Below are 23,777 nucleotides of genomic sequence, written 5' to 3' on the forward strand. Positions count from 1 at the left end.
TTCCACCTGACTGTGCTGCTGCTCTAGTTTCAACTGTTCTGCCTTATTATTATTCGACCATGCTGGTCATTTATGAACATTGAACATCTTGACCATGTTCTGTTATAATCTCCACCCGGCACAGCCAGAAGAGGACTGGCCACCCCACATAGCCTGGTTCCTCTCTAGGTTTCTTCCTAGGTATTGGCCTTTCTAGGGAGTTTTTCCTAGCCACCGTGCTTCTCCACCTGCATTGCTTGCTGTTTTGGGGTTTTAGGCTGGGTTTCTGTACAGCACTTTGAGATATCAGCTGATGTACGAAGGGCTATATAAATAAATTTGATTTGATTTGATTTGATTCTTATCAAAATTAGATAATAGTATTTATTCTCGGAGCGCGCTGCCATGAAACCACGAACAACAGTTTATATACAAAATATGACGTCATAGGTTATAAAATGTCCTTCCTCCTATCGACCAGGACCCAACAGGTTCAAAAGGTTATTCCCACCCCCTCGCTCGCTCACTCCAGACACACAGTTAAATCAAGATTAAACTTCTGAAGTCTTCATCAATTACTATTCAGCAGAGAGTTCCAGCTAATGGAAAACCTAGGAAAACACTCAATGCCTTATCTAAACATCCCAGAGCTAAGTTGAGTCGGTTCAACCATAGGTTAACGATTCTTTCTGCTTACTTAAAACCCACAATCCATTTCCTCCCCAACCTAGATGGAATGGTATTTATTAATCAGATATAATAAAACAGAGTAGAGTTTAATTAGTTATAGTTCTATTTAAAATGTCGATATTGTTTAGTCATTATTCATAAAATTCCTATTGACAGTTTTAAAATGTTCCCAGTTTTTTTTTTTTATCCATAAAGGAAATGTTTAGATCATCTTTACAGTTATTTGATATTTAGCTAGTCCCTAGTAGTCAGTCTGCACAACTTTTCACCAAGGACAAGGAAATGTGGAGGGATCTCATTGTGGCCTTATGTCCCAGAATAAATGTAAGTCAGTTTGTTCCAGCAGAAGAGAGAACGGGAGAGGAGAGGGGGAAAATGGCACTGTAGTCAGCCCTATCCGTCATGCGGTGATGGGTAGCTCCATTTAGGGCTTCCACAGAGTGCATCCTGTAGAAGAATCCAAGAGTCTGTCCCATGTTGACCAGGACAAACCAGGCTGAGAAGCCATGAGAACTGCTTCCCCAGGCAGTTCTCAAACTGGGTCTGGGCTCCAAACGCTGGGATCACCCACAGCTGAGGAGGGGAGAGAAAAGGTAAGGGGACAAATTTAAATTAAATTAAATTGAAAAAGGGATAGGGTGTAAATACGAGCCTGATCCCAGATCTGTATGCACTTTCTTGCCAATTCCTATGCCAAAGAGAAAGCATAGGAGTTGGCAAGAAAGCACAAACAGATCTGGGATCAGGCTAGGTAAAATACTGTGTAACATGACACTATAAGCCCAGAGACATAATAGCCTCAGCATTACTCATTACAATGATATTGGAGAGAATGAGGATGGCACAGATCTCCTGTATGGCTCTCATGTACCAGGTAATTTCCCATACATGTTCACCAGGTTGTGCAGATGCTGCCTTTCCTCTCCAGTAGAGCTATACCTCCTGCTTAATCCATGTCTTTATTTTTCTCTATGGTCTTCGTCTTCTGCTTTGGGACAAGAGAAGGGTCATATTTTCTGTGTGTAACTATAAATACATATGTAACTATAGTTTAGATAGTAATGATATATGAGTTATGATATGAGTATGCTGCTACCTGAGTGCACATTTTGAATGATATGAGTATGCTGCTACCTGAGTGCACATTTTGAACAAACAATGATGGCTCGATGAATACATGCTTGTTCATCTCTTTTATATTTTAAATAAGCAATTAGTTAGCTAATCTTGTCCAGGGGCAGTTGGAGTACTCAACATTACGTAAACCATGAAGAAGACAAAGAAGACTCGCCTTGAATATGATGCTCCTCTCCTTTCTTCTTGGCGAGGACCAGGCTGGGTAGCGGTGGAGGCCCTCAGAGATGATGTTCTGCAGCAGGTGCTCCAACAGGCTGAGAAGGGAGTAGGAAAGATCCAGGCTTCCCAGGGGCCCGCTAGGCCCCACCGCCAGAGCAGCCACCAGAGAGAAATTGGACAGGGCCAGCTGACCCAGGGCTGTACCAACCAAGAGGGACACATCCAGGCTACATGTGGGATTATGTCCCCCCTCCTTTTACCTCCTATCCAGTTTATGGACCAACATGCCAGCCAGGGAGCAGAAGGACATGATTGGCATCACAGCTATATGGTAGCTGTAGAACATCAGAAACACAGTGCCGGTGCTGGAGCTGGTTCACCCAGACTTGGTACAGGATGATACAGAATGAAGACAGCCTGCTTTCTCTGCTACCGTACGGCAAGTGGTAACGGAGCGCCAAGTCTAGGACCAAAAGGTTCCTTAACAGTTTCTACCCCCAAGCCATAAGACTGCTGAACAATTGATCAAATGGCCACCAGACTATTTACATTGACACCCTCCAATTAGTTTTGTACGAGCAGTGTGCAGCTTTCTCTTTTTTGAAGTTATTGCTTTATTCCCATGCACCTGCAATGAGATAACTCAGATGTGCGAGTGCTTTTGGTGGATTTTTATAATAACTGGTCCAACACTGAATGTGTTTTAGTTGTGTAAGAATACACTATATACCTGTGTCAGAACTGTCCGAGCTGTTGGACAGATCCCCACTGAGAGTGACCATCAGCCTAGACCTAGCAGAACAACACCAACACACACAAACAATCACATTGTTTTTCCTTGTTTGCTTTGTAGGTCCCTATAGACAATGCAAATTCTGAAGACCTATAATACGATGATAAATGTGTTTCTTAAGTCAAATGAAATTGAGAGGCATGCACATGGTGATGATCTTGTGCTTGTAAATGCAGTCTTTGGAGTGAGGCCACAGCAAATAGGTCTAGTGCTTCCACACCTGCATTGCTTGCTGTTTGGGGTTTTAGGCTGGGTTTCTGTAAAGCACTTTGTAACATCGGCTGATGTAAAAAGGGCTTCATAAATACATTTGATTGATTGACATTTCATTTCATGGAGACAAATTCAAAATAAAGGTCCCTATTAAAAATGCTATCACAAGGAGACTAGCCTGTTTAAATATATATTGAAACCTTTTGAAATGAATGAAACAATGAATTGAAACAAATCAGGAAAAATATAATTCAGTGGAAATAAAGGCCAATGATTGATGACTACCTGTAGCCCAAGAAAGGGAGCCTCGACGATGTGGGCGAGAACATTAGCAGTTCATTAACACTTCATCATCAAGGCATAGTAACCCATCCTGAAGATATGCAGCAGGAGACTGAAAACACCAAACAGAATCAGGACCCCTGGCAGGGCAGGGAGACATGGGGCAACCAAAAACAAGTTTTAGTTTAGATTGCATCCCACATGGTATCAAATTCGCTTTAAAGTGCACTACTTTTGAATAGAGCCCTATTGAAACAGGGTGCCATTGGAGACATCTTTTGTTGAAGCATTTCAAATAATGGATTGTGATCTGATAGTTATCCTAACTACACATTGTCACAATATAGAAGCTATCCTTATAGAACTAACTGATTGTCCCTATTGAATTACTGAGGCCCACCCTGCACTCAAACACTTTATAATACATTTAGGAATGGATGTTGGAAGTATAGCTATACATCAATGTGTTTGTATCCATCCCTCTGTAGGCATACAGCCTGGTAGAATCATAGAATACAATAAGGAGGACACAAGATCACATCTATACTGTATTCATGTTAAGGGAAATATTAACTTTAGTCTGAGGCCAAAAAAGATGGGAAATTCTAAATCTAAATTGGACATATGGACTAACAAGGCTTTTCAGCATCAGCAGCTTGACTACTGCTTGAGTATTGTAGCTTTATTGAAATTGGACCTGTGCACTAACAAGGCTTTTCAGCATTAGCAGCTTGACTACTGCAGCTTTATTGAAATTGGACCTACCCACTAACAATGCTTTTCGGCATGAGCAGCTTCACTACTGCTAGAGTACTGTAGCTTTATTGAAATTGGGTGTATGCACTAACAAGGCTTTTCAGCATCCGCAGCTTGACTAATGCTAGAGTACTGTGGCTTTATTGACATTGGACCTTGGACCTATGCACTAAGGCTTTTCAGCATACATACCTTGACTACTGCTAGAGTACTCTAGTTTTATTGATCTACTGTACTTCAACAACACATGTACTCACATTGGATGGGTTGATAAGAATTCAAACCTTCTCTCAAACAGCCTAATTCCCTAATACATATTCTTAGAGGAGGTATACCCCATTAATGTATACTGAATAAAAATATAAAACATGCACAAATTTTAAAGATTTTTCTGAATTACAGTTCATATAAGGAAATCGGTCAATTTAATTACATTCATCAGGCCCTCGTATATGGATGTCATATGACTGGGAATACAGACATGCATCTGTTGGTCACAGATGCAAGTAGGGGTTGGATAAGAAAACCAGTCAGTATTTGCTGTGACCACCATTTATCTCATGCAGTGCAACACACATCTCCTTCGCATTGAGTTGATCAGGCTGTTGATTATGGCCAGTGGAATGTTGTCACACTCCTCTTCAATAAGCCCAAGCATTAACATGCTGAAACATGATGTGATGGAGGCGGATGAATGGCACGACAATGGGGCTCGGGATCTCGCCACGGTATCTCTGTGCATTCTAATTGCCATAGAGAAAATGCAATTGTGTTCGTTGTCTGTATTTTATGCCTGCCCATACCATAACCCCACCGCCACCATGGGGCACTCTGTTCACAATGTTGACATCAGCAAACCGCTCGCCCTCACAATGCCATACAAGTGGTCTGAGGTTCTGAGGCCGGCTGGACGTACTTCCAAATTCTCGAAAACAATGTTTCATAGAGAAATTAACATTACATTCTCTGGCATTAAGCTTTGGTGGACATTCCTGCAGTCAGCATGGTAATTGCCTTGCTGTGGCATTATGTTGTGTGACATTCTTCTTACCAAACCACATGACCTTTGTTTTGGAGGTGTTCAGAACAAGGTTAAGGGCAGAGAAAGCTTGTTTGACATTAAGAAAGCGTTTAAAACAAAATGCTGGCAGGGGGCAGTTGAGTATAAGACTGTATCATCTGCATATAAATGGATGAGAGAGCTTCCTACTGCCTGAGCTATGTTGTTGATGTAAATTGAGAAGAGCGTGGGACCTAGGATCGAACCCTGGGGTACACCCTTGGTGACAGACAGTGGCTGAGACAGCAGATGTTCTGACTTTATACACTGCACTCTTTGAGAGAGGTAGTTAGCAAACCAGGCCAAAGACCCCTCAGAGACATCAATACTCCTTAGCTGGTCACCACAAGAATGGAATGGTCTACCATATCAAAAGCATTGGCCAAGAATAGCAGCACAACATTGCTTAGAATCAAGGGCAATGGTGACATTATTGAGGACCTTTAAGGTTGCAGTGTCACATCCATAACCTGAGTGGAACCCAGATTGCATACCAGAGAGAATACCATAGACATCAAGAAAGCCAGTCAGTTGATAATTGACAAGTTTTTCCAGCACTTTTGACATACAGGGACAAATAGAAATAGGCCTATAACAGTTACGAGCAGCTTGATTCCCCCTCCCCCTTAAATAAAGGACTAACCGTGGCTGCCTTCCAAGCAATGGCAACCTCCCCAGATAGGAGAGACAGGTTTAAAAGGTCAGAGATAGGCTTGGTGATTATATGAGCAGCAACCTTAAAGAAGAAAGGGTCTAAACCATCTGACCCATATGGCTTTTTGGTGTCAAGTCTCAGGAGCTCCTTTAGTACCTCGGACTCAGTGACCGCCTGCAGGGAGAAACTTTGTAGCGGGGCAGGGGGAAAAGATGGAGGAGCATCTGGTTTAGTTGCATTAGAAGGGGTGGGAGATGAGGAAATGTTGGATGGGCAATGAGGCGTGGCTGAGTCAAATAGGAATCCTGACTTAATGAAGTGGTGATTAAAAACCTCAGCCATGTGTTTCTTGTCAGTAACAACCACATCATCAACATTAAGGGTCATGGGCAGCTGTGAGGAGGAGGGTTTATTCTCCAGGTCTTTAACCATTTTCCAGAACTTGGGTGGGTTAGACCCACAGAGAGAGAACTGCTCCTTAAAGTAACTAACTTTGGCCTTCCGGATAGCCTGAGTGCACTTATTCTCATTTGCCTGAACGAGAACCAGTCAGCCTGAGTATGCGTGTGCCGAGCCTTCCGCCAAATGCGATTCTTGAGGTGGAGTAACTCTGCAAGATCACGGTCGAACCAGGGGTTGAACCTGTTTTTAATTCTCATTTTCTTTATGGGGTGTGATAGTGAACAATATCACTGAAGATATCAAAAAAGAAGGTCCAAGCTTGTTCGACAGAGGGTATCAAGCTGATTCTATACCAATTTACAGAGGCCAAGTCATGAAGGAAGGGTTGCTCATTAAAGTTTTTTAGTAAGCGTCTATGACAAATCAGGACAGGACATTTCACTGAGTAGCCATTACGAATACAGGCTGTAAAACAATGATCACTAATGTCATTACAGAAAACACCAGACTGGTACCTATCAGGATTATTTGTGAGGATAGCATTGAGGAGAGTAGCCTTTTCTGGGTGTTTGGAGTCATACCTTGTGGGATTGGTAATAATCTGAAAAATATTTAGGGAGTCCCATTGCTTTAGGACTTGGTCAGGTGGTTTAAGCACATCCCAGTTTAGGTCACCTAGCAGGACAAATTCAGACTTAGTGTAAGGGTCCAGGAGAGAGCTTAGGGCAGGTAGGGTACAGGCCGGTGCTGATGGAGGACAATAACACAACAACAGTCAACAAAGAGCTATTTGAAAGTTTATGCTTAAAACCAGAAAATCAAATTGTTTGGGGACAGACTTGGTGGAGACAACTGAGCACTAAAGGTGATCCTTGGTAAATATTGCCACTCTCCACCTTTGGAAGATCTGTCTTGCCGAAATCAATTGGTCTTAGGCCTGCACCACCTTTGGAGAACGCATGCGCTTAGCATGTCTGGAGGGGATGAGGACCACAGTACAATCCTCCCCATCTGATAACCATTTTCCGCCCTCTGGGGTGATGCGTTGTCACGGCACCACCCCTTCGGCCCCCCCAAACTCAGTACGGCTGAGGAGTTGAGGGGGGATGACGGCGAAGCCTCCTTCACTCTCCACGCTGGAGACGTTGGAGTTGGGTGACAGTGCTTCAGTGTTCCAAGCACATCAGGGATCGATCCAGTCTACAGTGCCATCTGTAGCTGGCAACACCACTACGGAGGAACCCCGGCGTTGATGGAAGCAACACGGGAGCTTTAAGCGAGATTGGATACCGCCCTTGATATCAAGCTGGAAGAAAACACCATCTGAGCAGTTCCTTATCCCCATGTGCCCCAAGTTTGCTTTGACTCTCCGCAAATATTGTAGCAATATGGGAGGGTGCTTACATTGCAACAACCAGACCAGGCTGTAGAAACTCCTAATGGATGCAGAGACCTTGGGTCTAGACCACTATCCAGTGATGGATGGCATGGTGGCTGCCATGATCCTCCCTGACAAGAAGATTGTTGGCAAGGTGCCTCGCCTCAAACGAGGACCTGAAAGAGAAAGCGATGAACGGCTGCAAAGCACTTCTGGGACCCTCACCATCATGACGCAACTCGTAAACGCAGCTACGATGCTCCCTCACCCTGCTGATCCCTCGCCTCCCAGGGATTGGTGACAAGCTTCTTAAGGAGGCCAAAGAAGTGTCAAGGCTGCTCACTATGCTCCAGACGGACATGACACGTGCCAATGGCAAGGCTTTGGCTTCAGTGGTGACTTTACACCACCATCTTTGGCTGGCACAGTCTAAACTGCCACCGCCAGTTCAGAAAACATTGTTGGAGCTCCCCTTCAAGCCAGGTTCCACCTTTGGGCCAAAGGTAGACATCATACAGAATACTCCAAAACTGAGCAAAGACAGAGGAGTTCTTGACAACTGCATGCCCTACTGCTGCCCCTCAGAGGAGCAGGAAGACAGGGCACGATGTTTCGAGGGCGCTCCAGCAACGTCTTGGCCCCCCTTCTCCCCCACCAAGACGCAAGGAAATGGGAACTGGAATTTTACATAACATAACAGCAGAAGGACAGGCATCATGACCACCCTCACAAGCAGCATCATGGAGCTAAGAAAGTTCATCACGCTCGATCTGAAGGATGCGTACTTCTACGTTCCTTTTCATCGAGATCACTGGAAGTACCTCCAATTTGCATTTGAAGGAGTGGCTTACAAATTTAAAGTCCTCCCATTTGACCACTCACTGGCGCTGCGTACATTCACAAAGTGCATGGGTGCAGTCCTAGCGCCTATCATGTCCCAGGGCATTCTAGTGCTAAACTACCTGGGCGACTGGCTGGTGTAGGCTTAATCAAGAGAGCAAGCTACAGCAGACACACGGATAATCTTGAAGCACATTCATGTCCTCACCCTAAACAGGGAGAAGAGCAACCTGACTCCCTCACAGATGGTGGTCTTCCTGGGGATGTTTATTTACTCAACTCTTATGAGAGCATGTCTCCCTCAGGTGAGATTAGAGAAGATACAGGTCTAACTAGACCGTTTCCGGGTTGGACGAGCTTTGTTCATATTAGAGTGGCAGAAGTTACTCAGCCTTCTCACATCGGCTTCTCGGTTGATGTTACTGGGATTTTTTTTTATACCTCAGGCCACTCCAGCAATGGTTCAACTCTCACCATCTACACCATAGATGACACAGACATCATCAGCTATCGGTGACAAATGCATGTGTGAGGACTGAAATGGCACTCTCACTCTTTCCTGTTGGAGGGAGTGATACTGAACAGAGTCCATCGCAGGGAGCTAGTGTGCACTGATGCCTCGCTAGCGGGTTGTGGGCCAATGTTCAGAGGCTTGGCAGCGAGTGGATGCTGGAGCCCCCCATGGAGTGGCAAGCACATCAATGTGCTGGAGCTCAGGTCGGTTTGTCTGGCACTCCAACAGTTCCTGCCCTACTTGGAAGGGTTATATGTCCTGGTCAGATCAGACAACACCACGGTAGTGGCATATATCAATCACCAGGGAGGACTGAGATCACGGCACCTCCACGAAATGGCTTGGGAGCTCACGATTGGCCGGCAACAACACTTTATGCGTTCCCACCATTTCCCCTGATCACAGCTGCGCTAGACAGGGTCAGTTTGAAGGGCCACTGGCTGCTTCTGATAGCCCCATCCTGGCTGTGACGACCATGGTTAAGCCTCCTGTTGACCCTCCTCTCTGGGACCCCATGGCAGCTGCCACTGATACCCGACCTGCTCTCTCAGGCTCGGGGGACGTTCTGGCATCCGGACCCACGTCGCCTCCAGCTTTTGGTAAATGGGCATGTCTAGGCATTCAGGACAATGTGGTGAGCACATTGCAGAACACCAGGGCTTCCTCCACCAACGTGTCATATCAAATGCGGTGGGGCATATTCTGTACTTGGTGCGAGGGTCATAATGTTGCCCCAGAGTTGTGTGATGCAGGGCAAGCGGCATCTACTTTGAGAGTGTATTTGGCATACGGCTTGCCATGACGATGGCCCAGAGGGACCCGTGGGTGGCCACCCATTACTCTCCAAGTTTATGAAGGGAGTTAGACGTCTGTGTGCAGGGAAGGCCAGTTCGGTGCCAAACTGGGACCTTGACGTAGTGCTGTCAGTACTTGCTGGGCCACTCTTTGAGCCCCTGGGGTTAGTCTTTGAAGCACCTATCCATGCAGGTGGCATTCCTGTTGGCAATTACCTCTACTAAGAGGATTAGTGAACTTCATACTCTTCATATGAAGTCATTTGACATATACAATTAAAGCATCCTGGCTTAAATTCAATTGTGAATATGGCTGAGAATTTTACAAAATATATATTTAACGTCAATGTTGTCAGAATAATAACATTATGAAGCTAGCTAGCTAGTAACTTGTGCTGCTATCTGCTGGTTACTAACGGTGCGAAGTAGTCAAGACAGGAGAATGATGTCACAGCCCTGAGATCAAATAGATATCCAATCATGAGCTGCTTTATTCTCACTATGAATGAGACTGTATGATCTGTAATACTAGTTGTCAATCTTTTTGTGTTTCTCCTTCAACAAAAACTAATTACTAGCCTGTTCGCCCCCATGTAATTAGTTAGCTTTCCCTAATTCTTTGCTGGAAAATATAGAGAATGAATAAAAGTTTCCATCAACACCACCTTTTTCAGATATTCAAACAGAAGGCACTAATGATATGTAATTTTTTCTGTGATTCGAGTGTCACTTGACAATTTAGTGGAATGTCTTATGTCTCCTGAGATCTCCTCTATGGGGATAATGCTAAATTTCTATCCATTCTTCCATCAAGAAAAACTAGTGAGTAGATCACGGCGCTATCTGTTGACTAGAAATGACGAGGGGGAAAACTAACTTTAGCGACAGGAGACAATTTCTCCCAATTTCCTATTCAAAAAATAATAAGTAGCCTATAGGTCATAATGCATGACTTGTGATTGGATCTGTATTCCAATAAACCCTAAAGAAACCATAAGCACCATAAATATAGCTCCCTTATAACCCAGTCTCAGTAAAGAACCCAGAGGAAGCGGGCACTCCACACCACACTACTGCATGTCACAAGACCGTGTTTGCCCACTTAGATAATGCCCATAGAGATTAGTTCAGGAAGCTAACACAAGTCTTCAAGTCTCCAGCAAGGTTCATCAAAGGTTCATTGAAGCTCCAGACGAGCTTCAATGCCATACTAAATGCAAGTAAAACTAAATGCATGCTCTTCAACCAGTCGTTGCCCACACCTGCCCGCCCGTCCAGCATCACTACTCTGGACGGTTCTGACTTAGAATATGTGGACAACTACAAATACCTAGGTGTCTGGCTAGACTGTAAACTCTCCTTCCAGACTTACATTAAGCATCTCCAATCAAAAATTTAATCTAGAATCGGCTTCCTATTTTGCAACAAAGCATCCTTCACTCATGCTGCCAAACATACTCTCGTAAAACTGACCATCCTACCGATCCTCGACTTCGGCGATGTCATCTATAAAATAGCCTCCAACACTCTACTCAACAAATTGGATGCAGTCTATCACAGTGCCATCCCTTTTGTCACCAAAGCCCCATATACTACCCACCACTGTGACCTGTACTGTTGTGCACTTGAGTGAGGACCCAAAAGCGATTTAACAAAAACAGAGTCCTTTAATGTAAAAACACAGGGAAGACATAGATCCTCTTCAGATGTAGAAAATGGCAAAATAGACAACCCTCAGAGAGGGCGACAAATGAAACAGAAAGTCCTTCTGATATTTACTAAAGAGTCCCCTTCTTAGCAGCAGAGGAGAATAGCTGGGTTGCGGCGACAGACTGCTGGTCTCTCTGGGTAGGCGCGGGTCGTAGCGGACAGAGGTACCTGATCACACGTAGCATCAGAAGAACAGGCAGATTCCAACAGGATGGGACAAGGGTGAAGCAAACAAGACGATAGTTTGGTTCTGGCATGAGAAACTCAAACGAGAATCTGACAAGGAAAGAAGCAGGAACAGAGAGAGAAATAGAGACCTAATCAGAGGGAAAAAGGGAACAGGTGGGAAAAGGGTGAACGAGGTAGTTAGAGGAGATGAGGAACAGCTGGAGGAGGAGAGAAAGAGAAGGTAGCCTAATACGACCAGCAGAGGGAGACAGAGTGAAGAGAAAGAACAGGAACAAGACATAATATGACAAGACATGACATGTACTCTCTCGTTGGCTGGCCCTCGCTTCATACTCATCGCCAAACCCAATGGCTCCATGTCATCTACAAGTCTCTGCTAGGTAAAGCCCAGCCTTATCTCAGCTCACTGGTCACCATAGCAGCACCCACCCGTAGCATGCGCTCCAGCAGGTATATCTCACTGGTCACCCCCAAAGCCAATTCCTCCTTTCCTCCTTCCAGTTCTCTGCTGCTGTAACAGTATAACTTTAGACCGTCCCCTCGCCCATACCCGGGCGTGAACCAGGGACCCTCTGCACACATCAACAACAGTCACCCACGAAGCATCGTTACCCATCGCTCCACAAAAGCCACAGCCCTTGCAGAGCAAGGGGAACTACTACTTCAAGGTCTCAGAGCAAGTGACGTCACCGATTGAAACGCTATTTAGCGCGCACCACCGCTAACTAAGCTAGCCGTTTCACATCCGTTACACTCACCCCCCTTTTGACCTCATCCTTTTCCGCAGCAACCAGTGATCCGGGTCAACAGCATCAATGTAACAGTATAACTTTAGACCGTCCCCTCGCCCATACCCGGGCGTGAACCAGGGACTCTCTGCACACATCAACAACAGTCACCCTCGAAGCATCGTTACCCATCGCTCCACAAAAGCCACGGCCCTTGCAGAGCAAGGGGAACTACTACTTCAAGGTCTCAGAGCAAGTGAAGTCACCGATTGAAACGCTATTTAGTGCGCACCACCGCTAACTAAGCTAGCCGTTTCACATCCGTTACACTGCCAATGACTGGAACAAACTGCAAAAATCACTGAAGCTGGAGACTCATATCTCCCTCGCTAGCTTTAAGCACCAGCTGTCAGAGCAGCTCACAGATCACTGCACCTGTACATAGCCCAACTGTAAATAGTCCATCCAACTACTCATCCCCATACTGTATTTATTTATTTATTTATCTTGCTCCTTTGCACCCCAGTATCTCTACATACACATTCATCTTCTGCACATCAATTATTCCAGTGTCTATTTGGTATATTATAATTACTTTGACACCATGGCCTAGTTATGGCCTTACCTCCCAAATCTTACCTCATTTGCACACACTGTATATAGATTTTCTTCAACTTTATTATTGACTGTATGTTTTGCTTTATTCTTGGCCAGGTCGCAGTTGTAAATGAGAAGTTGTTCTCAACTAGTCTACCTGGTTAAATAAAGGTGAAATAAAAATAAATACAAATTTACAACATGAACAATGTCTACACTGTATTTTTTTATCAATTTGATGTTATTTTAATGAAAGGAAAATAGATTTTCTTTATAAAACAAGGACATTTCTAAGTGACCCCAAACTTTTGAACGGTAGTGTATACACACTTAAAAAAATATACATGCAACAATTTCAAAGATGTTACAGAGTTACAGTTTATATAAGGGAATCATTCAATTGAAATAGGTTCCTTAGGCCCTAATCTATGTATTTCACATGACTGGGAATACAGATATGCATCTGTTGGTCACAGATACCTTTTTTAAAAAGGTAGGGGCATGGATCAGAAAACCTCATGCAGAGCGACATCTCCTTCGCATAGAGTTGATCAGGCTGTTGATTGTGGCCTGTGGAATGTTGTCCCACTCCTCTTCAATGGCTGTAAGAAGTTGCTGGATAATGGCGGGAACTGGAACACGTTGTCAAACATGTCCAGAGCATCCCAAACAAGCTCAATGGGTGACCTGTCTGGTGAGTATGCAGGCCATGGATGAATGAGCTGGGACATTTTCAGCTTCCAGAAATTGTGTACAGATCACTGTGACATGGGGCCGTGCATTATAATGCAGAAACATGAGATGGTGGCGGCGGATGAATGGTACGACAACCGGTCTCAGGATCTCGTTACGGTGTCTATGCATTGAAATTGCCATTGATAAAATGCAATTGTGTTCATTGTCCGTAACTCATACCGACCCATACCATAACCCCACCTACCATGGGCCACTCTGTTCACAACAGTGACATCAGCTAAATGCTCACCCACATGCGCCATATACAGAGCGACACATCTGCTAAGTAAAGTTGAAACCTGGATTAATCTGTGAAGAGCACACTTCTCCAGTGTGCCAGTGGCCATCGAAGGAGAGCATTTTCCCACTGAACTGCTATATGGTAGTGGTTCTATTAACAATATATTGTGTATAGTGAACTGGTAAGAGTGTCAACAATTCTTCATCCTTTACTGTCTGTTTTGCCCTGTAATCGCAGCCAGTTTGGAAGCCGTTGTTTAGGACTCTAAGTGATATAAAACACCAAATATTCATACATATTCTGTTATATACAAATGCCAACCTGCTTTCACCAATTCTATGTAACTACAGTAAAATACTGTTAAAAAACAATGTATTTTTAATTAACTAGGCAAGTAAGTTAAGAACAAATCTTTATTTACAATGACGGCCTACATGGAGAACAGTAGGTTAACTGCCTTGTTCAGGGGCAGAAAGACAGATTTGTACCATGTGAGCTCGGGGATTCGATCCAGCAACTGGCCCAACGCTCTAACCCTTAGGCTACCTGCTGCCCCAATATGATGATTACAGTAGAATTTACTTTCTTACAGTATAGTAGGCACATTTTACAGTCCTGTGTTGTTGCTCTGATATTACAGTAGCTTGCAAGAAGCTGGTGGCAAGTTACTTGAATATTACAGAAACATACTTGGCACTATTCAGAGATAGACGAAGATACAGTTGAAGTCTGAAGTTTACATACACCTTAGCCAAATATATTTAAACTCAGTTCTTCACAATTCCTGACATTTAATCCTAGTATAAATTCCCTGTCTTAGGTCAGTTAGGATCACCACTTTATTTTAAGAATTTGAAATGTCAGAATAATAGCAGAGAGAATGATTTATTTCAGATTTTACATTCCCAGTGGGTCAGAAGTTTATATACACTCAATTAGTATTTGGCAGCATTGCGTTTAAATTGTTTAACTTGGGTCAAACATTTCAGGTAGCCTTCCACAAGCTTCCCACAATAAGTTGGGTGAATTTTGGCCAATTCCTCCTGACAGAGCTGGTGTAACTGAGTCAGGTTTGTTGGCCTCCTTGCTCACACACACTTTTTCAGTTCTGCCCACATATTTCCTATGGGATTGAGGACAGGGCTTTAACTTGACTTTGTTGTCCTTAAGCCATTTTGCCACAACTTTGGAAGTATGCTTGGGGTCATTGTCCATTTGGAAGACCCATTTGCGACCAAGCTTTAACTTCATGAATGATGTCTTGAGATGTATCCACATAATTTCCCACCCTCATGACGCCATCTATTTTGTGAAGTGCACCAGTCCCCCCTGCAGCAAAGCACCCACAACAACATGATGCTGCCACCCCAACATGATGCTGCTTCACGGTTGGGATGGTGTTCTTCGGCTTGCAAGCCTCCCCCTTTTTCCTCCAAACATAACGATGGTCATTATGGCCGAACAGTTCTATTTTTGTTTCATCAGACCAGAGGACATTTCTCCAAAAAGTACGATCTTTGTCCCCATGTGCAGTTGTAAACCGTAGTCTGGCTTTTTTATGGCGGTTTTTGAGCAGTGGCTTCTTCCTTGCTGAGTGGTCTTTCAGGTTATGTCGATATAGGACTCGTTTTACTGTGGATATAGATACTTTTGTACCTGTTTCCTCCACCATCTTCACAAGGTCCTTTGCTGTTGTTTTGGGATTGATTTGCACTTTTTTGCACCAAAGTACATTCATCTCTAGGAGACAGAACGCGTCTCCTTCCTGAGCGGTATGACGGCTGCATGGTCCCATGGTGTTTATACTTGCGTACTATTGTTGAACGTGGTACCTTCAGGCATTTGGAAATTGCTCCCAAGGATGAACCAGACTTGTGGAGGTCTACAATTATTTTCCTGAGGTCTTGGCTAATTTCTTTTAATTTCCCCATGATGTCAAGCAAAGAGGCACTGAGTTTGAAGGTAGGCCTTGAAATACATACGCAAGTACACCTCCAAATGACTCAAATTATGTCAATTAGCCTAACATAAGCTTCTAAAGGCGTGCCATAATTTTCTGGAATTTTCCAAGCTATTTAAAGGCGCAGTCAATTTAGTGTATGTAAACTTCTGACCCACTGGAATTGCGATACAGTGAAATAATCTGTCTGTAAACAATTGTTGGAAAAATTACTTGTGCCATGCACAAAGTAGATGTCCTAACTGACTTGCCAAAACTATAGTTTGTGAACAAGAAATTTGTGGAGTGGTTGAAAACGAGTTTTAATGACTCCAACCTAAGTGTATGTAAACTTCAGACTTCAACTGCACATCAAAATATATGTTGTTACAAATATAACATACCTTGAAGACCAATTTATCCTTAACTACAACAACATTCTCAGTAATGGGTACAGAAACGTTTTACTTGCAGCAAACGTTGTGAAAATTAATATTTGTGTCATTCCCAATACTTTAGCCACGACTGTATGTGGTGGTTCTGGCTTGTATAGCGCACTGAGCGAACCCCCCCTTAAACCCCCTCATTCGCCCCGCCCGCACCAGGGGGCGCCCGTGCCGCCCCCGGCAAGATGTCGCCCTGTGCGGATGCATTTGTCGCCCATACCTAAATCTACCGATTTGTATTAGTCTATAAATACATTTCTTATCCAAAATTCGTCATCTCTCCCATGTCTTATTCGACGAGTTTTTTTTGAAAGTGTACGGATAATAATTCAGGCATAGTTGTTCTCAAATGTCTATTGCTTTAATATAACACACATACATTAATTATTAATTTCGGTTGCCTATCCTGACGAGAAGTTTGTTCTATAGAAAGTATTTGACCAGCCACAAAATTTAAAAAAGGTTGGGGGGGATTTTCGGCACAACCCAGGCTCAGGGATTCGAACCTGCAATCTTTTGGTTACTTGGCAAACTCAGACTGAGTTGAATATGTTTAATGAATAAATGCATTCACAATTAATTGTGCTCAGTAGGTTCAAACAAAAACAAATGGTTACAGTGAGATCTCGAGGATCTGCACAGGTCTAGGAGGCGACAACCCCTCCCAGTTTGACAACTGCTTAGTGTGTCCCTGGCAACCGCTCCGGCTTCTTTCTCTCCACAGTCCCAGGTAGTCACTACCTCCTTCCGGAGGGAAGCAACAACCGAAGACCCAACGACACCCCGCGCCTTTAGGACAAACCTGCCCCTTCGGAGGGCAAGCTCTTCGCCTTGATGCCAAATAAGCGACCGTGAGCCAGGCTACCGGAGCCATAGGCACCATGAACGACAAGTACCACCGAGCGGCCCGGGATGGCTACCTGGACCTACTCAGAGAGGCCACTCGGAAGGAGCTGAATGCGCCTGATGAAGATGGAATGACACCGACTTTATGGGCTGCGTACCACGGCAACCTTGACGCGCTCCGGCTTATTGTGGAAAGAGGGTAAGTGTCGTTAAGTTTCCTAAGCAGCCTATAGCACAGACAATAGCTTCAATCGCAACTCAGCACCAAGGCAACTAACTTAGCATTTTGCTCAGCTTTCCCCTTTGCAAATCGGGTCTACCTGTTGAACTATCAACAAACAGGTGTGGAGGTGTCACTGTCACATGGCAATGTGCATATCTCACTTCCTTCTATCTCAAAAGTCAGTAGACAGAGCCATATATAGGCTAGAGAGGTGACTAGTATGTATATATAAGATCTTATCTCTGATATACAGCTCATTTTACCTATAGGTGGTCACTGGAATCGAAACCACCATCCTGAAGTTGAGCTACAAAAGACTACTAAAACCTCCAGTCAGCTGGTTGAAGCCCTGATTACTGTCTAGGAACAAAATGTACATTCAATTGACTGTTAGTGCCAGCTCAGGATTTATGTAGGCTGGTTTCACCCTCCTCACCCCATCCAACAGTGCTGTTGATGTGATGGACAGCTCTTTGCCTCCATTTTAACAGCCTAATTAAAGGCAAAGGTCACTGGCAGGAGGATGGCCTACCCAACATTCTCTCACATACCCATTCACAACCATGTGGCGTGAATACTTATACATGCATGCGCGCACACACGCAAGCACCTTCACAGACACACTTGAAAAAAATATGTTGCTTCAATTTACAATTGTAAGGCAACTAGCTGCAATAAGATTGTGAGTTTGTTCAACATTTGGGCATATCTGATCCAACATACATTCTCAAGTGTAATTGTATGTTAACTCAGCTTAGAAGTTTAGCTTGACTGAACATGCAATTCAACTTGAGATTGTATTCTACATTATTTCTGCCAGTGTTGATTTTTCATTCTCTGTAAGAGTGGCATTAACACTTAGTGGAGTAAAATAACTAGTGATGCACCAATTGTACATTTTTGGCCGATACCGATAACCAATGTTTTCCTTGCCCCAAAAATATTAGCTGCCTTTTAAGCATTCTAGTACAGTTAAATAGTTAACACACACACATGGATGCAGCGGTCTAAGGCACTGCATCTCAGCACAAGAGGCGTCACTACAGTCCCTGGTTCGAATCCAGGCTGTATCATATCCGGCCGTGATTGGGAGTCCCATAGGGCGGCGCACAACTGGCCCAACGTGTTCCGGGTTTGGCCGGGGTAGGCCCTCATTGTAAATAAGAATAGTTTTTTAACTGACTTGCCTAGTTAAATAAAGGTTACACACACACCACACGGACCAAAAAGTTATTTTGTTGGCCTTTACGGACGTCCCCATTACCAGTAAAATATAATCAAAACATATTTCTTTCACTTACTTGCTGTGCTGTTTCGTTGTTCATTTGTTCAGTCGTTTCAGTCCCAACCAGGATTTCATCATACATGTCAAGCAGTGAAGTTTCAGCTCTGTCTGTCTGTGGCCTCTCTTCCTCGGTGTGCACTGTCACTGTGTCCGTTTCCATCTTGTCCAGCTGCATATGTAACATTTCACGTAAACCCTGTTTCTTGTCTGGATTGAAGTAGTGGTCCTTGTACATAGCATCGGGCATGATGGCGACACAGTAAAGAGAGAATGCCACTGAATCGCTGGTTCACAGCCTGTGTCGGCAGTTTTGTTGAGCAAGTGTTTCAATGCATGACCGAGGGTATCACGTCTGCTGCAGGCGCAGTTGATGAGCAAATTTCTCGAGTGTTGTTCGAATGGAGATAGCTAGTGTTTCCAAGTTTCAAATGTGTTCTCTAATGCCATTGAAATGGCAGCAGCGGTATGAGAACCAGCACATTCATGTGCATGAAGTACGACTTTCCTCAGTACGAAATCATTGACAACCCACTGTGCTGTCAGACTCAGCATGTTTATGGGGCTGATATCGCTGGTCTAAATGTCAGTTGTGAAGCTAATAGCAGTGACGCTATTACTGTGTAACACCGGTAGGGCAACATCTGAAAAATAGCTCACTTGGTAGTGTGTACTGGTGCTCGACCAGTCGGCGAAAGCCAACATCACCCAGGACAGAGAACAGTTGATTGTCAAGGGCAATGAATTCCATTATCTTGGCGTTAATGGAATTTGCCATTGAGTTGTCTCGCTGAATTTGTTTTACTCTTTCTGCTCAACTTGTTGACTGCTCGATCCACACAGCAGACATTGTTGGCCAGCTTAGGAATGCTGTGTTGCACGTGTAGCGCAAAATTTGACGTGGCGTCATTACGTCATGTACCTACGTTATATAGGTATGCACGTCAACTTTGACATCGGTTTTGCACATCGACGTTACGCTAGACATTGGGCCGATGTCGAAGTTGGTATTTTTAACTAATATCGTCCGATTCCGATATCTTCACAGATATATCGCGCATCCCGAAAAATAACTCCCATTTGTTGGTGTTAATAACCAGAGTTATTGTTTTACACTGTTGAGGGTAAAACAGTCTCATCGAAACCACACTCATTATTCTCGTATTTCCCAGCATACTCTACTGCAGGTTGATAAAAAAAGTTGTTAATATCTGTGTTTGTACATTGATTGATTGATTGATTAATCTTATGCTTCAAAGATCAAACATGCATTTTTCTGAACTAAGCCAATCAGTTAGTTAGATTTATTGCACCCATTAACACTTTAAAAAAATATATATTTTATTTATTTAATTTCAATATATCAGGGGGTGCTGCAGCACCCTCGGTACCCCTAGTTCCCGCGGCTATAAGTAGTAGTAGTGAAGGGGTGGAGTGGAATCATATTCATTGATGGTAGCTTTGATTATGAGTTGAATTAATGTATCACGTTCTGTATCACAGGGCCTTCCTCCCTATGAAATACATCCAGTTGAATTACAAATGAAAATGCTGTTTTCAATCAGATCAACTTTTCAAAGGGCCCACTCCTTTTACCATATTGTTCGCTAGCAGGCTACCATGGACTGTACTTGTGAGCTACAGTAGCAGAGTACTACAGCCAGATAACAGCTATACACTTTGTTGCCCACAAAAACCCACTAGGCATACATCACCTAATTAGGACCTGCTGTATGTCACTGTACACCCTCAGTGGTCTATCAATGGTGCTTTCTGACTTTCAATGGGAAACAAGAGAGACTCAGGATTTAGGAGTAAGGCTATATTATCATTCGATAAATCAGCTACTCTTTCAGCTACTGAAGCACCTTTGTGTACAGTATAGGCAAAAAGCCCTCTCTTTTGTTGAAGGTTTAAGTGCTGGACAAAGCAGGTTTGGATGGAAAGGGTATAGTATTTACTCCCTATTTAAGAGAGCCCTGTCCTATGACAACCCACTCTGGTTGACACAGCACCCAGGAGAGCAGAAGAGATTAGGAGGAAGAGGATAGGGAGAGAGGGCAGAGGAGGAGGGTAGGGAGAGAGGGCAGAGGAGGAGGGTAGGAAGAGAGGGCAGAGGAGGAGGGTAGGGTCGAGACTCAAGGAATAGAGACGTGGAGGAGAGACCGTAGAGGAGGAGAGGGGGATGGTAGGGTCGAGACTTGAGGGATATGTCAAGACCTTAGTGACAGGTTTATAAGACATGGTGGTAATTAAGTGTGGAGAGAGCAGTAGAGGCTGATGCCTGAGAGAAACTGCAGTGGCAGAGGTGTAGCGTAGATATTAACAGCATAGATATTAGCTGAAGAGGAAAGGTCAGGGTGACAGATAGGACTAATTGGGCAGACTGGTCCTCTAACAACACTTCCAGGGGACTGATGCTACACCACAGGGCCAGGCTGGAGGTGGATGAGCTAAGGATGGACAGGACCAGAGCTGTGGTGAAGGTCAGAGGGCCTGCTAGAAGGTAAAATCAGTTTGCTGTAATTGAACTATGCTGATCTGGTCCTACCTCTTTTCTGCATTTTACAGGCCTCTTTGTTTTCTTATCTAGAAGGTAAAAATAAAAGAATGGGGATGTACATGTAGGTCTGGGTGGTTTCCCAGATCCATATTGCTTAATCTTGGACTAATAAGCACTGAATGGAGATGCTCTGACTGTAACATATTTCATACAAGTTATGCTTTTTCTATTTGTGTATTATTATTTTTCGTTATACAATGGGTGGGTCTAATCCTGAATGCTGTTTGGTTAAAACTGCATTCCAGCCATGTCTATTCCACAGAGATTAGAGATTGAGAAAACAGATTTGGATATCAGAAGCTGTAGCCTATTTTCTAAACAATTATACATAAAACAAAAAAGTGACGAGGCTGTGTTTTAATTACGTAACAACCACCATTGTTTTGGTCTGTAACTGGGCCATAGGGTAGGGTTGGCTGACTGTTGGGTCAGATCCCTTGGTTGTCTTGTTGATAGTCAAGCACAATTGACCATGAGACGTAATCTGTAGGTGGAGAGTCAAAACATGACGATGCACATCGAATTTATAAATGCATGAAGGATCAAATGTGTTAGTAGGAGGTATCAGAATATTCACAATTAGTAAAACAGATCAAATCAAATTGTATTTACTAATTGTCTTACTAATTGTTTTACTAATTGATACTGTATTACATGACTGCCCAACCCTCTTCCTGGAGATCTACTGTCCTGTGGGTTTTCAGTCCAACCCTAATTTAACACACCTGATTCTACTAATTAGCTGCTTAACTAGCTGAATCAGAACTGCTAAATTAGTGTTGGGCTGAAAACCTACAGGACAGTAGATCTCCAGGAAGAGGGTTGGGCAGCCCTGCTGTATTGACTACCTTATGCCAGGATATGGGCCCATATGTAGATTTTCAGAGTAGTAATTCAGGAACAGTTTGGCCTTTCAGATCATAATGAATACGATTATATGGACAGAGGGGGACCTGATCCAAGATCAGTTTTTACAGACATGTAGAAGTTAGGGTAGAGATTAGCAGCCAGAGGGGGCACATTTTGCAACATTCTGATAGAAATACAGGGCCTTTGGAAAGTATTCAGACCCCTTCACTTTTTCAAAATTTTGTTACATTACAGCCTTATTCTAAAAAGGATAAAAAAAAAACATTTTGTTCAGCAATCTACACACAATACCCCATAATGACAAAGTGAAACAGGTTTTTAGAAACTTTTGGAAATGTATTTTTAAAACCCCCCAGAAATAATTTATTTACATGAGTATTCAGACCCTTTGCTATGAGACTCGAAATTGAGCTCAGGTGCATCCTGTTTCCATTGACCATCCTTGAGATGTTTCTACAACTTGGAGTCCACCTGTGGTAAATTCAATTGATTGGACATGATTTGGAAAGGCACACACCTGTCTATTTAAGGTCCCACAGTTGACAGTGCATGTCAGAGCAAAAACCGAGCCACGAGGTTGAAGGAATTGTCTGTAGAACTCTGAGACTGGATTGTGTCAAGGCACAGATCTGGGGAAGGGTACCAAAAAATGTCTGCGGAACTGAAGGTCCCCAAGAACACAGTGGCCTCCATCATTCTTAAATGGAAGAAGAACCACCAAGACTCTTCCTAGAGCTGTCCGCAGGGCCAAACTGAGCAATTGAGAAGGTCCTTGGTCAAGGAGGTGACCAAAAACTTGATGGTCATTCTGACAGGGCTCTATAGTTCATCTGTGGAGATGGGAGAATCTTACAGAAGGACAACCATCTCTGCAGCTCTGCACCAATCAGGCCTTTATGGTAGAGTGGCCAGTCCTCAGTAAAAGGCACATGACAGCCAGTTTGGAGTTTATCTCAGCTACTGCCTGTCACCAAGGGAGTACTCCAAGGCTCGATCCTAGGACCCATGCTCTTCTCAATTTACATCAACAACAAAGCTATCTCATCCATTTATATGCAGATGATACATTATTATACACAGCTGGCCCCTCCCTGGATTGTGTGTTAAATGCTCTACAACAAAGCTTTCTTAGTGTCCAACAAGCTTTATCTACCCATAACCTTGTCCTGAACACCTCCAAAACAAAGGTCATGTAGTTTGGTAAGAAGAATGCCCCTCTCCCCACAGGTGTGATTACTAGGTGTGATTACTACAATTTCTTCAACAAATGATCAGGTCTTATCAAACATACATTAGTAATGGAAAGAAAACACAGACTCTTTGTTTAAGTATTAAAATACTCATTTTAGTAATACAATTGTAGGCAGAAGATGGTACAAAGTACAGTATAACAGTATATGATAGTTCCCCAAGTTCTGCAAAATGTCTAAGACATCCTGTAACTCATTTAGCCTCTCTCAGTCCTCCTTGTGTGAGTTTCCCTGGACACAACATTTTAATAAATCTAACCTCCCTTGACAGCAGTAACCATCTTATCAGCAATTAAAGCTCAGAAGTGGGATTGACTGAAACTTGACCTTTCATCACAAGTATAGTCATAAAAATGTGAACAAGTGTAAGCATCTTCTGACAGGTGGCTGGTTTCATCAAGTCTGTGGCAGCTTTGTGTTCTCAGAAAACCAGATAACCACGGTGGGATCCAGACAGGAGGAGTCTGAACGTTAAACGCCTTCTGAGAGTGTCTGAAGGTCACAAC

General features: G+C 43.6%; 1 protein-coding gene across 1 annotated transcript in view; it reads left to right on the plus strand.

Moving 5' to 3' along the window:
* The first annotated feature begins 16,839 nt into the window (after positions 1-16,839).
* Positions 16,840-23,777, plus strand: part of LOC109899156 (Usher syndrome type-1G protein homolog) — a 33,640-nt gene continuing 26,702 nt past the window's right edge. Inside the window, exon 1 of the mRNA XM_020494214.2 lies at positions 16,840-17,282. Within this exon, the coding sequence (XP_020349803.1) occupies positions 17,119-17,282 (164 nt within the window). The 5' untranslated portion in view covers positions 16,840-17,118. The remainder of the gene's footprint in view (positions 17,283-23,777) is intronic.

The sequence above is a fragment of the Oncorhynchus kisutch genome, linkage group LG11 (genome assembly GCF_002021735.2).
Source record: "Oncorhynchus kisutch isolate 150728-3 linkage group LG11, Okis_V2, whole genome shotgun sequence".
NCBI classification, from domain to species: domain Eukaryota; kingdom Metazoa; phylum Chordata; class Actinopteri; order Salmoniformes; family Salmonidae; genus Oncorhynchus; species Oncorhynchus kisutch.